General features: G+C 44.0%; 1 protein-coding gene across 1 annotated transcript; it reads right to left on the reverse strand.

Annotated features, from left to right (window-relative positions):
- Positions 1–5,319: 5,319 nt before the first annotated feature.
- Positions 5,320–14,908, reverse strand: LOC137381595 (probable G-protein coupled receptor 139). The gene is made up of 2 exons (XM_068054291.1): positions 14,839–14,908; positions 5,320–6,227 (listed from the first exon to the last, which is right to left on the reverse strand). Exons 1-2 carry the CDS (start codon positions 14,906–14,908, stop codon positions 5,320–5,322), a joined length of 978 nt encoding a protein of 325 aa, XP_067910392.1.
- Between the last annotated feature and the right edge of the window lie 3,516 nt (positions 14,909–18,424).

An 18,424-nucleotide genomic window follows, 5' to 3' on the forward strand; every position in this document is an offset into this window, starting at 1 on the left:
GGGAGATTTGATAGAGGTGCACACGATTATGATAGGTTTAGATAAGGTAAACGAAGAAAATATGTTAACATTCGCTGATGGTACAAGAACCAGGGGATTCAGATTAAGGCTTTGGGTAAGAGATGCAGGACAGATGTAAGGAAAAATTGTTTTACACATCAAATGGTAATGAGTTGGAACATGCTGCCTACGAAGATGGTGGAAGTAGAGACGATGAATGATTTCAAAAGCAAACTGGACTGACGCTTGAGGAAAATAATCCTGCATTGCTACAGGGATAGAGCAGGGGAATGAGACTGACTGGATTGCTCCTCGGAAGAGCTGGAATGGACTTGATTGGCTGAATGGTGTCTTTCTGTGCTGTAATGACTCTATGACCACATGTGCATGATTGTACTGTGTGGCCGACCTGGTCCCACAGTACTACCTTCTTCTTCACACATGTCATAGAGAGATACAGCACCCAAACAGGCCCTTCAGCCCACTGAGTCTGCACTGACCATCAGCCACCCATTTATACTAATCCTACATTAATCCCACTTTCCCTCTCATATCCCCACCTTCCCTCAATTCTCCTACCACCTACCTACACTCGGGTCAATTTTAACAATGGCCAATTTACCTATCAACCTGCAAGTCTTTGGCATGTGGGAGGAAATTGGAGCACCTGGAGAAAGCCCATGTGGTCACAGGGAGAACTTGCAAATTCCACACAGGCAGTACCCAGAACCGAATCTGGGTCACTGGAGCTATGAGGCAGTGGTGCCAATCACTGTGCCACCCTAATATATAAAGAAAGATGTGGTGCAGCCAGCCTGCTCTTCTTAAAGGCAGTCTTTCATTTTTAAAGCGAAGGTGCACTGAATAATATTAGTGGAATTTAAGTGATGCAAAAGGAAATACAAAGGCAAATTGAGGGGAGAAGCAGCCATGGTTCTGGTGGGTCCCGAGGTCCTGAAAGACCACCTTGTGAATGGAATGGAAGCCGATGTCATGGGAGGTCAATGTCTGGTGTCTGAACCTGGGGACCTGCAGCAGTGTCACAAGAAGTACAATACCCTCATGTGGGTGGTCAATGTCATATTCACATGATATCTCCTGTCACCAGCAACCTGTCATGAATGCACCACAACTTCATCACTCTCCCAGCAGCACTTCGTGGCACTCAGGACTTATGCCTAACATCCAGACACTCCACCTCACACTCACACACCTACCAATGCTTCCAGCCATGCACACACACCTCTCTCTGCCTCCACTTACCTCCAGACATTCTGTTCGGACATGGACATCACCCATACAGAGTGCTGCAGAATCACTGTCATTCTGCCCTCTGCCCTGCATGACAAGAGGGCACAAAAGATAAGGGAGCAGAAGAGGAAGGGGCAAAGATGTTTGCATCTCCAGAGCCCTTCGGGGAGTTGGCTTTCAGAATCATGGAGCCAACTATGGCAGAGCCCATGTCATTCTGCGTTGAGGATGATGGCATGTTGCTGCCTTATGACCTTCCTCAACACCCAGCTCACCATCATCCTGCTACCTGACATGATGTGTAAGCTGCAGATGATGTGACCATAGACATCTTGCTTGCAACTCCATTTCCCTTCCTACACCCCAACATTCCTCTTCTGATTTTGTGCTTTCAGACACCCAGGAATTACTGTTTGCCCAGCCACAGCCTCCCAAGGAGGAAGAGAGGGAGGGAGAAAAGAGAGAAAAAGACACAGAAAGTAAAACAGAGAGAAATAAATCAAACAACACTCCACTAATGAACAGGCCTGACACTTGATCTAGCACTGGCAGCCACCAGCTCAGATACTGGCCATGCATGTCCCATGGAGACTCGTATAGAGTTGGGATCAGCACATGGTGAGTCACTGGTTATGAGTGGGCAGCGGCCAGGCCATGGGTATTGTGTGATTCATTTGCCAGCTTCCTGGCACGTGAGGTCATAGACGATTCAACTACAAAGGAGCTTGATCAGGCAACATACAGGAGAGTGTTTATTACAATACACACCGAGATGCTGGGTACATTGGCTGGCCTGCCAGGTAGCTTCCTGTCACTGTCAAGACATCCAGCTCCAAACCAATAGAGGACATGGTGCAGAGCTTCCCCTCTCTGCTGCTTTCTGTTCTGTTGAGTGAACAATTCCAATTAGAAAGACACCCACAGTGTGATAAAACTAAATAAATCTAACAAAACGCTGCCGTTTTAAAGGGATAGAAACAATAAACTCCCAAACTATAAAAAGGAACTTGTCAAATTGAATGAGAATATCATCTCATCATGTGATGTGCCACCAGCTGCTTCCTGTGTGGTCCGCCCGATATTCTGTTGGTAAAAGATCACACACATGTCGGAAAGCTGTGAATCGATGCTATCATGCTGCAGACCCAGAGGTATTATCACTACTACCCACACCTGAAGCAGTCTTTGTTTGGTCATGTTATCAAATGATAGGGTGGCACAGTGGTTAGCACCGCAACCTCACAGCTCCAGCAACCCAGGTTCAGTTCTGGGTCCTGCCTGTGCAGAGTTTGCAAGTTCTCCCTGTGACTATGTGGGTTTCTGCTGGGTGCTTCGGTTTCCTCCCACAGCCAAAGACTTTCAGGTTGATAGGTAAATTGGCCATTGTAAATTGCCCCTTGTGTAAGTAGGTGGTGGGAATGTGGTAGGGAATATGGCATTAATGCAGGATTAGTATAAATGGGTGGTTGTTGGTTGGCACAGACTCAGTGGGCTGAAGGGCTGTTTCAGTGCTGTATCTCTAAATAAAAAAAATGAAAATTAGCTGCTCTCTCTTTGAGGATGCAGCAGAATTCTTTGGTAAATTTAGGAACTGACCAAAACCCTTCCAAAAATAATCCAGAGTACATCCAGACACTTAGCAATGGCAGAAGTTCTGTAAAAATTACTTTACCTGCAATTTGAGCTCCTGGTACTGTAAGGATCTCAAATGCAGTGTCCATTTTGCATCTCTGATCCTGTTGTTTATAGGGTGATGTATTAATATATTACCTGGACCTGACTGGTCCAAATTTGGAATCCTGAGTCACATCAGCGGGTTGGGCTGAGTGAGGTCAGGAACGTGTTGAGGCACTGCCTTGTGGCACACGCAGGGGACACCTCCACATGTCACCTTTTACTAATGGAATGACGGCGGTCCTCACAGGAAGCAGTCAGTGGTGCATCGTCTTCCAGCAAAGCGACACTGGACCTCTGCATCACCACTGCAGTGAATTCTGTGCTCCTGGTTCCTAAAGGTCTCCATCAATGGGATTTTCCTCACCTCATGCCTGGGTCTGTTATAGACTAATTGACAGAGATTAATTGTGATGATTGGTCAACAACTTCCATTATCATTGAATCATGTGACTATCAGGATGGTTAAAGACAATCAAGACTGGAGTGTAGAGTCACTAGTGAAGATAATGTTCTCATTCAATTTCAGAAGTTTCTTTTTTATGGTTTGGCTGTTTATTGTGTGTATCACTTTAAAATGTGGACATTTTTGTTCGATAGATTTTATTTTGTTTTCTGACACTGGGATGCTGTCCTAATTGGTCAATTAGCTAGCTGGTGTTTTGTCTTATGCCTTCAGCAATTGCAGGGATCCAGGGGTTTGTAGCAAGCTGGATACAAAATTGGCTCACTGGCATGAAACAAAGGGCAATTGTTGACGGGTATTTTAGCGACTGAAAGTGGGGTTACACAGGGCTCAGTACTGGGTCCCCTGCCTTTTGTGCTATTTGTTGACAATTTGGACATAAATGTAGGGGAAATGATGAAGAAATTTGCAGATGACACAAAATTTGGCTACATGGCTGATAGCAAGGAGGATAACTGTGGGCTGTAGGAAGATATCAATGGACAGGTCAGGGAGGCAGAGAAGTGTGAGGTGATGCATTTGGGGAGGTCAAACAAGGCAAAGGAATACACGATTAATGGGGAAATACTGAGAAGTGGAGAGGAAGTGAGGGACCTTGGAGTGAATGTCCACAGATCCCTGAAGATAGCAGGACAGGTTGATAAGATGGTTACGAAGGCATATGGAATCCTTTCCTTTATGAGCCGAAGTATAGAATATAAGAGCAAGGAGGTTATGCTGGAACTGTATAATTCATTAGTTCGGCCACAACTTGAGTATTGTGTGCAGTTCTGGTCACCTCATTGCAGAAAGGATGTAATTGCACTAGAGAGGGTACAGAGGAGATTTACGAGGATGTTGCCAGGACTGGAAAAATGCAGCTATGAGGAAAGATTGGATAGGCTGGGGTTGTTCTCCTTGGAACAGAGAAGGCTGAGGGGAGATTAGATTGGAACGTAAAAATTTTGAGGAATCTGGATAGAGTGGAGGTGAAGGGTCTATTCACCATAGCAGAGAGGTCAGTGACGAGGGGCATAGATTTAAAGTAATTGGTAGAAGGATTAGAGGGGAGATGATGAAAATTTGTTCACTCAGAGGATGGTGTGGGTCTGGAACTCATTGTCTGAAAGAGTAGTTGAGGCAGAAAACCTCAACTCATTTAAAAGTCGTCTGAATATGCAATGCTGTAACCTATAGGACTATGGACCAAATGCTGGAAAGTGGGATTAGATTAGGTGGCTCTTTTTTTTCAGCCGGCAAAGCCACGATGGGCCAAGTGGCCTCTTTCTGTGCTGCAAAATTTCTATGATTTTATGATTCAATTCCTCTGTTCCTATGTTTGTGGGAACAGGAGTGTGGCTGGAGGGCGGTGTCCAGTGAGTGGTGAACAATGCATGGGGACGAGATTCCTATTTCAGAGCGTATCCTACCCTCAAGATCCAAACTACACCCAGGAGGAATATTGTGATCCCTTCAGTAAACAGTTAAACTTAGTATCCAATAACAGATCAGGGGTTGGATTTGCTGTCTCCAGGGCCCTCAGAGCTGGTGGGGTTGCACCAGACCTGAGTCAGCATGCAGAAGAGAACTGGAACCGAACTGAGAATATGTCACAACACTGAGGCAGAGACCCTCAACTCATTCAAAAGGAGTCTGGATACGCACCTTAAGTGCTGTAATCTGCAGGGCTACAGACCAAATGCTGGAAGGTGGGATTAGAATAGGTGGATCATTTATCGGCCAGCACAGACACGATGGGCCAAGTGGCCTCTTTCTGTGCCTTAAACTTTCTATGATTCTATGAATTGTGCACTGATGCAGTGTTTCTTATACATTTTTAAAATCACACAGTGGATAAGTGTACCAGGAAGTGGAGGCTGTGTGTTTCATGGATAAGAAGAGAAATGGATGGAATATGATGTGCAATTCATGCTGAATTTTATTATTCATTATTTAAATAATTTAACAATGAGACTCATTGGATATTTCATCCCCTTCTTTAACTCGACTCTGAATTTACTTTGGGTTCCTGCATAAATAAACGGGTTGATGCAAGAACTCAAAAGCTGAAGCATATATCCGCTTTCCTCCAGAATAAAATTTGATTTGTTGAAATTGGAACCAGAGAAATAACTAACTTTCGCAATTCGGACGTAGAGGAAAGTTATAAGAAGTAACAAATATAATAGAATGAAACTACCTGAGACGCAGAACAGTAAAACAATGGAGTTTCTTCGTTTCTCCATCTCTGGGTCACTTCGATTCTCTCCATTACTGTGGACCCGGAGTCTCCTGCGTGCTCTACTGGCTGCTAGAATGTGTCTGACAGTCAGAGCATTGAGCAGTAAAATCAGAATGAATGGGACACAAGGAGTTAAAATGTGGTGAATCCATTCAAATGCTATCCATGCAGGTGATGTGTAAAATATTAATTTTAGGCTGCAGAGCCAGGGTATATTGTTAATTATATACACGGGTTTATATATAAAATACCAGAAGATATTTTTTAGACAGCTCAGTGTACAGATTGTTCCGATAACCCGTGCTGCAGTTTTCTCGGTACAATATTTTATTTTCAGCTTCTGGCAACAAATGGCCATAAATCGATCAAATGTGAAAGCGACTGTTAACCAGACAGAACTGTCTATAGCTGCATAGTTCAGGGCAACACGGAGACTACATAACGGTGTCATGAACAGGAAACTGCCTGGGAAATAAATAGCAGCAATTCGGTTTAATATCACAGCAATGATAATGAGCAGGAGATCCGTCACTGCCATGGACACCAGGTAGTAAGTGATACATCTGGAGAGACCACATCTTCCTCGGGACAGGATCACAATCACTGCCAAGTTAGCTGTAATAGAGAGAGAGAAAGCTGAGAGAAAGTGAGAGAGTGTATGTGTGGAATTTACAGCTTTGACATGCAATCTCTTCCGCTCAGTTTCTGTTCTACAGTGATCATCTGGATGAAAAATGAACCTGTGAGCATCAAATAGAGAAGAAAAGTAACAGTAACAGTAACACATTAAGAAGATATTTAAGAGGGTGAATAATACAACAAAATGCAATAAATGTGGAAACTAACAAGTAAGTAGGAACAAAAAACTTGCATTTAAATGCATTATATTGTGCTGAGGATTATAAACACCTTCAATCAATGAATTAGTGTAAAACAATTCACTGTTGGAAAATTCAGCAGTTAACTTGCTTAAAATGATCCTCAAATAAAGTGTTTTATTTGGCTGTTTTCCAGTTAGGTGGGAAAACTTTAATAATGTGCTGCAACCTGTGGAGTATTGGGACTGAATTGACAGTGCATTGCTCCTGTCTTGGTCATAACACCATAAACACCCTCATCTGATGAATTGATGTAAAACTATTCATGGTTGGAAATTTCAGCAGTCAACTTGCTCAAAAAGACTCTCAAAGAGAGGAGCAAACGGACAATTATTTTTGACTTTGCGGAGAGGATATTGCCGAGGATGTAGCGATAACTCCAGCGCTTCTCCTGATAATCACCTGGGATCTTCGATGTCGATCTGAACCATCGAAACTGGAAGATGTTGAGGTCTCATTTGGGGAAAGGCCCATCCTACAATGCAGCACTTCATAGAAACATAGAAACATATAAAATAGGAGCGAGAGTAGGCCATTCGGACCATCGAGCCTGCTCCGCCATTCATTATGATCATGGCTGATCATCCAACTCAGTAACATGTTCCTGTTTTCGCCCCATACCCTTTGACCCCTTCCAACCCATATCTAACTCCTGCTGGAAAACATACAATGTTTTGGCCTCAACTGCTTTCTGTGGTAGTGAATTCCACAGGTACACCACTGTCTGGGTGAAGAAACTTCTCCTCATCTCAGTCCTGAAAGGTTTACCCCGTATCCTTAGACTATGACTCCTGGTTCTGGACTCCTCCACCATCAGGAACATCCTTCCTGCATCTACCCTGTCAAGTCCTGTTAGAATTTTATAGGTTTCTATGAGATCCCCCTCATTCTTCTGAACTCCAGCGAATATAATCCTAACTAACTCAATCTCTCCTCATACGTCAGTCCCACCATCCCAGGAATCAGTCTGGTAAACCTTCACTGCACTCCCTCTATAGCGAGAACATCCTTCCTTAGATAAGGAGACCAAAACGGCACACAATATTCCAGGTGTGGCCTCACCAAGGCCCTGTATAATTGCAGCAAGACATCCCTGCTCCTGTACTCGAATCCTCTTGCTGTGAAGGCCAACATACCATTTGTCTTTTTTACCGTCAGTTGCACCTGCATGCTTACCTTCAGTGACTGGTGTACGAGAACACCCAGGTCTCGCTGCATATTCCCCTCTCTCGCTTTATAGCCATTCAGACAATAATCTGCCTTCCTGCTTTTGCTGTCAAAGTGGATAACCTCACATTTATCCACATTCTACTGCATCTGACATGCATTTGCCCACCCACTCAACTTGTCCAAAACACCTTGAAGCCTCTCTGCATCCTCTTCACATATATTGTGAATAGCTGGGGTCCTAGCACCGATCCCTGCGGTACCCCACTAGTCACTGCCTGCCATTCAGAAAAAGACCCGTTTATTCCTACTCTTTGTTTCCTGTCAGCCAACCAATTTTCTATCCATCGCAATACACTACCCCCAATCCCATACGCTTTAATTTTACATGCTAATCTCTTATGTGGGACTTTGTCGAAAGCTTTCTGAAAGTCCAAATAAACCACATCCACTGGCTCCCCCCTCATCAACTCTACTAGTTACATCCTCGAAGAATTCTAATAGATTTGTCAAGCATGATTTCCCTTTCGTAAGTCCATGCTGACCCTTTCCGATTCTACCACTTTTCTCTAAGTGCACTGCTGTAAAATCTTTGATAATGGACTCTGGAATTTTCCTGACTAGCGACATCAGGCTGACTGGTCTATAATTCCCTGTTTTCTCTCTACCTCCCTTTTTAAATAGTGGGGTTACATTCACTACGCTCCAATCTGCAGGAACTGTTCCAGAGTCTATAGAATCTCCCTCAGTACTGAGCTTTGGTATTACTGATAGCTAAGTCCTGTACTGAAATTAAAGCGTTATGCCTTGGTAGTGAAAGATGCCATCAGTTATGCAGACTCACTCAATGTGGAGAACAGAATGAAGATGGAAACAGTCTTGGATATGGCCAGGTTCAAGGAGCAGAAGGAAATTCCTGACTCGAGAACCATTGGCAGCTGCTAATGTGGAAGAGGAGAGCCAGGATGAACCACTGAGTTCAGAGACTGAGAGCAGAAACATTGCGCTCTTGAGCTTGGGGCAAATGCAGATCATTCATAAAATGGTTACTGTTACATTCTTATATTTCTGTCAATAGCCCAAAGCCTAAAAAATGTCCATTCAATAAATTCATTCATTAAATTCAGTCAGGAATTATTCAATAATTCATTACTCTCAATGAACCATTTGGAGGGATTACTCTGTCACTGTCACTGTCAATAACACACTTGATCTGAATTACACTGTGATAACAGTGTGATGATTCACCCACAGTAACAGTGTCAAGAACACAATGGAAGTACATTTAAATCATGAGATGCCAGTGGTAAATGAAAGAAATTATATAATTAAAGGGATGAAAAGTTACTGGTCAAGTGAAGATAGAGTACCATTCAAGCAGCGGCATAAAACCGGTAATGTAAAGAAACTATGCTCATGAAGGAAACAAATTCCACAGCTAAAAGTGAAAAATTACAACATTAATGATGAGAACTTATATCAACAAAGGGAAGAAATTATAATGTTAAAATAGAGAATTAATACCATTAAAGTGGAAATAATACTGCAAAACGAGAGAAATTATACCAGTTAAAAAGGAGAAATTATCACAGAGTCATAGAGTTATCCAGCACAGAAACAGGCCCTTTGGCCCATCGTGTCCGCACCGGCCATCAAGCCTATCCATTCGAATCCCATTTTCCAGCACTTGGCCCGTAGCTTTGAATGCCATGTCATTTCAAGTGCTTATATACATACTTCTTAAATGTTGGGAGGGTTACTGCCTCCACCACATCTTCAGGTAGTGTGTTCCAGATTCCAACCACCCTCTGGCTGAAAATGTTTTTCCTCAAATCTCCTCTAAACCTCCTGCCACTTACCTTAAATCTATGTCCCCTGGTTATTAACACCTCCGCTAAGGGAAAAAGTTTATTCCTATCTAACCTATCTATGGCCCTCATAATTTTGTATACCTAAATCAGGTCCCCCCCTCAGCCTTCTCTGCTCTAAGGAACCCTCACATATCCAGTCTCTCTTCATAGCTGAAATGCTCCAGCCCAGGCAACATCCTGGTGAATCTCCTCTGCACCCTCTCTAGTGCAATCACATCCTTCCTATAGTGAGGTGACCAGAACTGTATACAGTACTCCAGCTGTGGACTAACTAGTGTTTTATACAGCTCCATCATAACCTCCCTGCTCTTATATTCTATGCCTCGGCTAATAAAGGCAAGTTTCCCATATGCCTTCCTAACCTGTGCTGCTGCTTTCAGTGATCTATTGAGATGAACACCAAGATCCCCCGACCCTCTGTACTTTCTAGGATCCTACTATCCATTGTATATTCCCTTGCCTTGTTAGTCCTCCCAAAATGCATCACCTCACACTTCTCATGATTAAATGCCATTTGCCACTGCTCTGCCCATCTTACCAGCCCATCTATATCATCCTGTAATCTAAGGCTTTCCTCCTCACTATTTCCAACACCACCAATGTTTGTGTCATCTGCGAACTTGCTGATCATTCCTCCTATATTCACATCGAAATCATTAATGTACTTTACAAACAGCAAGGGTCCCAGCACGATCCCTGTGGTACACCACAGGTCACAGGCTTCCAATCACAAAAACAACCCTCAACCATCACCCTGTGCCTCCTGCCACGAAGCCAACTTTGGATCCAATTTGCCAAATTGCCCTGGATCCCATGGGCTCTTACCTTCTTGACCAATCTCCCATGTGGGACCTTATCAAAAGCCTTACTGAAGTCCATATAGACTACATCAACTGCTTTATCCACATCTACACATCTAGTCACCTCCTCGAAAAATTCAATCAAATTGGTTAGACATGATCTCCCCCTGACAAAGCTATGCTGACTGTCCTTGATTAATCCCCCTGCTTCTCCTAGTGGAGATTCATCCCGTCCCTCAGAATTTTTTCCAATAGTTTCCCAACCACTAATGTTTGACTCACTGGTCTGTAATTACCTGGTTTATCCCTGCTACCCCTCTTGAATAGTTGTACACAATTCGCTGTCCTCCAGTCCTCTGGTACCTTTCCTGTGGCCAGAGAGGATTTGAAAATTTGTGTCAGAACCCCTGGAATCTTCTCCCTTGTATCACATAGCAGACTGGGATACATCTCATCTGGTGGAATTTATACACTTTTAGCCCGCTAAAACCGCAAATACCTCTTACCTTTCAATGCTAATTTGTTCAAGTATATAACAATCCCGTTCCCTGATCTGTACACCTACATCGTCCTTCTCCATAGTGAACACAGATGAAAAGTAATCATTTAAAACCTCACCTTCGTCCTCTGGCTCCACACACTGATTCCCACTTTGGTCCTTAATGGGCCCTACTCTTTCCCTGGTTATCCTCTTGCCCTTAATATACTTATAAAACGCCTTGGGATTTTCCTTTATCTTGCCCGCCAGTGTTTTTTCATGCCCCCTCTTCACTCTCCTAATTACTTTTTTAAGTACACTTTCTATACTCCTCTAAGGCCTCCACTGTTTTCAGCCCTCTGAATCTGCCATATGCTTCCTTTTTTTTCTTTATCCAATCCTCTATATCGCTTGACATCCAGGATTCCCTAGACTTGTTGGTCCTACCCTTCACCTTTACAGGAACATGTTGGCCCTGAACTCTCACTATTTCCTTTTTGAATGACTCCCACTGGTCTGATGTAGACTTTGTTACAAGTAGCTGCTTCCAGTCCACTTTGGCCAGATCCTGTTTAATCATATTGAAATCGGGCTTCCCCCAATTCAGTGCCTTTTTTTCCAGTCCATCTTTGTCCTTTTCCATAAGTAACTTAAATCTTACAGATTGATGGTCACTATCCCTGAAATGCTCCCCGACTGACGCTTCTACCACTTCTCCGGCTTCATTCCCAAGGATTAGGTCCAGTACCACCTCTTCTCTTATCGGACTTATTACTTGCTGGGTCAAAAATCTCTCCTGTATGCATTTTAAGAATTCCACCCCTTTAAGCCTTTTGCACTCAGACTATCCCAGTTAATATTGGGGAAATTGAAATCCCCTACTATTATTACCCTATTATTTTTCCACCTCTCTGAGATTTGCCCACATATCTGCTCCTCTATCACTCCCTGACTGTTTGGAGGCCTGTAGTACACTCCCAGCCAAATGGTTGCCCTTTTTTTGTTTTTAAGTTCGACCCATATGTCATTTGAGGAACTTTCTAAGATATCATCCCTCCTTACTGCAGTAATTGACTCCTTGATCAACAGTGCAATGCCACCTCCTCTTTTATCCCCTCCCCTGTAACGCCTGAAGATTCTATACCCTGGAATATTGAGCTGCCAATCCTGCCCCTCCCTCAACCATGTCTCTGTGATAGCAATAATATCATATTCCCATGTGTTAATCAATGCCCTCAATTCATCTGCCTTACGAGTAAGACTCTTTGAGTTAAAATAGATGCAATCCAGCCTTGCATTATTCACTTATGCCTAAACAGGTCTATGCTCTGCCTTCCAGACTGACCTAGTTTCTCTACTATCTGTGTCTGTGCATCACCCCCTACTGTACCTCCACTCCGTATCCCGTCCCCCTGCCAAATTAATTTAACCCCACCCACCCCATCAACAGTGCTAGCAAACCTCCCAGCAAGGATGTTGGTCCCGATCCGGTTCAGGTGCAACCCGTCCAACTTCTACATAGTACATAGAACATAGAACAGTACAGCACAGTACAGGCCCTTCGGCCCACGATGTTGTGCCGACCCTTTAACCTACTCTGAGATCAAACTAACTACCTACCCTTCATTCCACTATCATCCATGTACCTATCCAAGATTCGCTTAAATGTCTCTAATGTATCTGCTTCTACTACCACCGCTGGCAGCGCATTCCACGCACCCACCACTCTCTGTGGAAGGAACCTACCTCTGACATCTCCCCGAAACCTTCCTCCAATCACCTTAAAATTATGCCCCCTGGTGATAGCCCTTTCCACCCTGGGAAAAAGTCTCTGGCTATCCACTTTATTTATGCCTCTCATCATCTTGTACCCCTCTATCAAGTCACCTCTCATCCTTCTTCACTCCAATGAGAAAAGCCCTAGCTCCCTCAATCTTTCTTCGTAAGACATGCCCTGCAGTCCAGGCAGCATCCTGGTAAATCTCCTCTGCACCCTCTCTAAAGGTTCCACATCCTTCCTATAATGAGGCGACCAGAACTGAACACAATATTCCAAGTGTGATCTAACCAGGGCTTTATAGAGCTGCAGCATAACCTCGCGGCTCTTAAACTCAATCCCCCTGTTAATGAAAGCCAACACACCATACGCCTTCTTAACAACCATATCAACTTGGGTGGCAACTTTGAGCGATCTATGGACATGGACCCCAAGATCCCTCTGTTCCTCCACACTGCCAAGAATCCTGTCTTTAAGCCTATATTCTGCATTCAAATTCGACCTTCCAAAATGAATCACTTCACACTTTTCCACGTTGAACTCCATCTGCCACTTCTCAGCCCAGCTCTGCATCCTGTCAATGTCCCGTTGCAACCTACAACAGCCTTCCACACTATCCACAACTCCAGCAACCTTTGTGTCATCGGCAAACTTGCTAACCCAGCCTTCCATTTCCTCATCCAAGTCATTTATAAAAATCACAAAGAGCAGAGGTCCCAGAACAGATCCCTGCGGAACACCACTGGTCACCGAGCTCCATGCTGAATACTTTCCATCTCCGACCACCCTCTGTCTTCTATGGGCCAGCCAATTTTGTATCCAGACAGCCAACTTTCCCTGTATCCCATGCATCCTTACTTTCTGAATGAGCCTACCATGGGGAACCTGATCAAACGCCTTGCTGAAATCCATATGCACCACATCCACTGCTCTTCCTTCATCAATGTGTTTTGTCACATCTTCAAAGAATTCAATATGGCTTGTGAGGCATGACCTGTCCTTCACAAAGACATGCTGACTGTCTCTAATCAAACCATGATTTTCCAAATAATACAGGTCTCACCTTTGCCAGAAACAGACCCAGTGAACCAGGAAACTAAAGCTAATATTATCCCAGTTAATATTGGGAAAGTTGAAATCCCTCTTGCACCATCTTTTCAGCCACTCATTCATCTGCTCTATCCTCCTATTCCTATACTCACTAGCAGTTGGCACCTGGAGTAATCCAGAGATTACAACCTTTGAGGTCCTGCTTTTTAATCTGCTATCTAGCTCCCTAAATTCTTGTTGCAGGACATCATCCCTCTTTCTACCTATGCCATCTATGTCATTGGTACCAATGTGAACTACGACCTCTGACTGTTCACCCTCCCCCTTCAGAATGTCCTGCAGCCACTCCGTGATATCCTTGACCCTAGGACCAGGGAGGCAACATACCATCACATTTACAGACACAGAAATGCCTATCTGTACCCCTTACGATAGAATCCCCTATCACTATAGCTCTTCCACTCTTATCCCTCCCGTCCTGTGCAGCTGAGCCACCTGTGGTGCCACAGACTTGGCTCCTGCTGCATTCCCCTGAGAAGCTATTTCCTGCAACATTATTCAAAGCGGAAAATCTGTTAGTGAGGGAGATGGACCCAGGGTACTCCTGCACTCCCTGTCTAGTTCTTCTACTGTGCCTGACGGTCACCCATTCCCTTTCTGCCTGAGCAGTCTTGACCTGCGGTGTGACCACCTCCCTGTATGTGCTATCTACAATGATCTCAGCCTCGCGGATGCTCCACAGAGTTCCCAGCCACTGCTCCAGATCTGAAACGTGGATTTCAAGTAGCTGCAGCTGGAGACTCTTCCTGCACATGTGTTCGCCCTGGACACTGGCAGTATCCCTGACTTCCCACATTGCACAGGAGGAGCACTTGATGCTGCCGAGCTGCCCTGCCATGACTTACTCTTAATTTACTCCCTTAAATTACTCAAAAATTAGAGATTACTTACATGAGAGACCTTGATTCCCTAAAAAACATTACTTACTATTTAAGTAGACCTTACCTTTCTCCTGCTAAAGGGGAGAAATTACCCCATTAAAGGGATAAAATTATCACATTAAATGGGAGAAGTTATCGCATGAAATTATGCCATTAAATGAGAGACAGGATATCAATATGACAGAGAAGCATCATGGGTAAATGGGAGCAGTGACACGGCTAAACAATGATTCCAGTAATTAATAACGAGATGCAATACTTTACCTGGAACCCCGATAACCGCAAGGATTGGGTAGTAAATGGCAAAAACCAGACCTTTTGGTGATCCGTGCATTTCTATCAGGAGCTCTGAATGCGTTCTGAACTACATTGAAAGATTGTCATATTTATACCTGATGTCAGACTCCAGGGTGATAATTTGATCATTTGATCTTTTATTTTAATTACACTAATTGAAACAAACACATTAGTGCAGCTGCTGTCTGGCTCTTGCTTATGATTTAATGGAATGGATTCTTTTTAAAGGGACCTGACACAGCTCTAAAATGAAATACCCAGAGACTACAATATAGTTTCTTCTTAACAGGTGCGGGCGGCACAGTGGCGCAGTGGTTAGCACCACAGCCTCACAGCTCCAGCGACCCAGGTTCAATTCTGGGTACTGCCTGTGTGGAGTTTGCAAGTTCTCTTTGTGTCTGCGTGGGTTTCCTCCGGGTGCTCTGGTTTCCTCCCACATGCCAAAGACTTGCAGGTTGATAGGTAAATTGGCCATTATAAATTGCCCCTAGTATGGGTAGGTGGCAGGGAAATATAGGGACAGGTGGGGATGTGGTAGGAATATGGGATTAGTGTAGGATTAGTATAAATGGGTGGTTGATGGTCGGCACAGACTCGGTGGGCCGAAGGGCCTGTTTCAGTGCTGGATCTCTAAAAGGTAGTTGCAATAGTGAAAGTGAGCATTGCACATGAGGAATTATTGGGTTTAAACCCCTCAATGCTGAGTTAAGTGGGTCTCAGCATAAGGTATAATTGACCAAAGATATTTGGTCCTAAATGAGTACGCACCCCGATCATTATTCAGTTTGTGTGATCAAATGCAACTTCGTTCCAAATCTCTCTGAGACTGTTCACTCACTTTAATACAACAGTCTGTGTATTCAGTGTGGACAGGCCCAGTACTTTCCCATTGTTTTCAATGTGGACTTGCCCTGCTCAGTGCCATTATATTCAATGTGGGCATGTCCAATTCACAGTGAATAGGTGCAGTTCAACACTGTTACATTCTGTGTGAACATATCCAGTGTTGTAAAGTTGCATTCCGTGTGGACAGGACCTGTTCAGAGTCTTTAAATTCAATATAAAATGGTCCAGTTCAGCATTATTGCATTCTGTGTGTACAGGTTCAGATCAGCACAGTTACGTTCACCATGACAACTTCATTGCAGCAAGGTTGCACAAAATCCAGGACAGGTTCACTTCAACATGGTTAAATTCAGTATGGACAGGTCCAATATGTTATGGCTATATCCAATAGGGACAGATCCATGTCCAGGTCAGAGCGGCTATATTTTGTTTGGAAAGCTCCAGTTCAGCTCCGTTAATTTCACTGTCGACAGATCTGGTTCAGCACGGTTAAAATCAGCCTGGACATGTTTACATCAGCGCGGTTATATTTCTGGTGGGCAGGGCCACGTCAGTAAATTTACCACTCCGTGTTGACAAGTCCAGTTTAGTTCAGTATGCTAACATTCAGTGTGGTCTGGTCCAGTTCAGCATGGTTCCATTCAGTGTTGACAAATCTGGCTAAAGTGGTTACATACACTGTAAACCGGTTCAGTTCAACACGGAAACATTCTGCACAGGTCCAGTTCCGTATGCTAACTTTCTGATTTAACAAGATCCTAACATTATGGATACATTCACACAAAAATGCTCTGCTCCGGATAATCAACGTATTCACCTCCGTTCAATACAGTGAACGGCTGACCGTTCTTCAGCAGATCCCACTTCTTCTGGCAACGTCCAGGCTGGTCATTCTAGGCAGTGACCTCAACTGCATCATTGATGCAGCTGGACGAACCAGCAGGGCCAATAGCCAAATGGACACAACATTTGGAATCCTAATGGAAACAGTAAAAGATGCCAAGCTGCACAACGTCTTCAGCAACCCTGCAGAAGGAGCTCAGCCTAGTTTGCACTGAGAGCTGCCATGTCTGGTGAGAAGGAGTTTTAAGGGTTAATTTCTATCTAAAGTCTAGCTTTTACCTTAATTTAGCAATTAACTAAAAATTACTCCTTAAGTTAGGAGAAGTTAAGTTTTATTCCAGCCTTAAAACAGGGGTATACAAGTTTTCTGGGAGCAGCTGGTTTAAACTGGTTTTCAGAAGCTTGAATCAGTTGTTTTTCAAAAAGTATAAAAGCAGGGCTTCCTCAGTGATGCTTAATCTGCACTGCGTGTGAAGTGAGAGTTCGGTGAGTGAGGGAATTCAGTGAGGGAGGTGCTCCTTTCTTTTTCAACCTTTTTTCAGCTTCCAGTATCTGCCTCTTACTTCATTATAGGGGAAGAAGCTGATTGGTGAGTAACTTGTAAGTTATATTACTTATTCTAATTGTAATAAATATTTTTTAAAGTTATGGTATGGCAGGTCAGCTCAGCTAAGTGGAATGTACATCCTGTGGGATGTGGGAAGTCATGGACACACCATGTATCCTAGATTAACACATCTGCAGGAAGTGTCACTGGCTGCAGAAGCTTGAGCTCCAGGGTTTGGAACTTGAGCAGCCGCTGGAGTCACTGTTGTGTATCTGTGAGATGGAGGACTACGTGGATAGCCTGTTTCTGGAGGTGGTCATACCACAGGTTAGGAGCATGCAGGCAGAGAGTGAATGGGTGACTGCCAGGAATTCTAAGAGAGCCAGGCAAGTAGTGCAGAAGTCCCCAGAGTCAATCTTGCTTGCTAATCTGTTTTCCATTTTGGATAGTGAGGGCGATGGTTCCTCAGACGAGTGCAGCAAGAGGCAAGTCCATGGCACCATGGGTGGCCCAGCTGCACAGGATGGGAGGAAGAATGGTGGAACAGTAATAGTGATAGGGGATTCGATAGTCAGGGGATTAGACAGGCATTTCTGCGGCAGTAATTGTGACTCCAGGATGGTATGTTGCCTCCCTGGTGCAAGGGTCAAGGATATCATGGAGCGGCTGCAGGACATCCATCTGGGAGAAGGTGAACAGACAGAGGTCATGGTCCACATTGGTATCAATGACATAGGTAGGAAGAGGGATGAGATCCTGAAAGCAGTTTTTAGGGAGTTAGGAAGGAAATTAAAAAGCAGAACCTCAAGAGCAGTAATCTCAGGATTACTCACAGTGCCACGTGAGTAATTGGAATAGGAGGATTGATCAATTGAACACGTGGCTGGAGAATTAATGTAGGAGGGATGGCATCAGATTTCTGAGGAATTGGGACCATTTCTAGGGAAGGTGGGACCTGTACAAAATGGGTAGGCTACACGTTAACAGGACCAGGACTAATATCCTCGCAAGGTGATTTGCTAGTGCTGTTGGGGAGGGTTTAAACTAGCTTGTCAGAGGGATGGGAATCTGAGGGGCAGCTCAAATTGGAAGGAAGTAAAGCTGGTAACAGAAGAAGAAAATTAGCAAGTGAAATTAGAAGGCAGGTGAAACAAAGGCGAATATCAACTAGGCTTAGATTGCAGAATGTCAAGAAGACAATGTTAAGGGCACTCTACCTGAACGCATGCAGCATTCACAACAAGGTAGATGATTTAAAGGCACAAATAGAGCTAAATGGATATGATCTAATTGCCATTATGAAAACAAAGTTAGAAG

The sequence above is a fragment of the Heterodontus francisci genome, chromosome 22, assembly GCF_036365525.1.
Source record: "Heterodontus francisci isolate sHetFra1 chromosome 22, sHetFra1.hap1, whole genome shotgun sequence".
NCBI lineage: Eukaryota > Metazoa > Chordata > Chondrichthyes > Heterodontiformes > Heterodontidae > Heterodontus > Heterodontus francisci.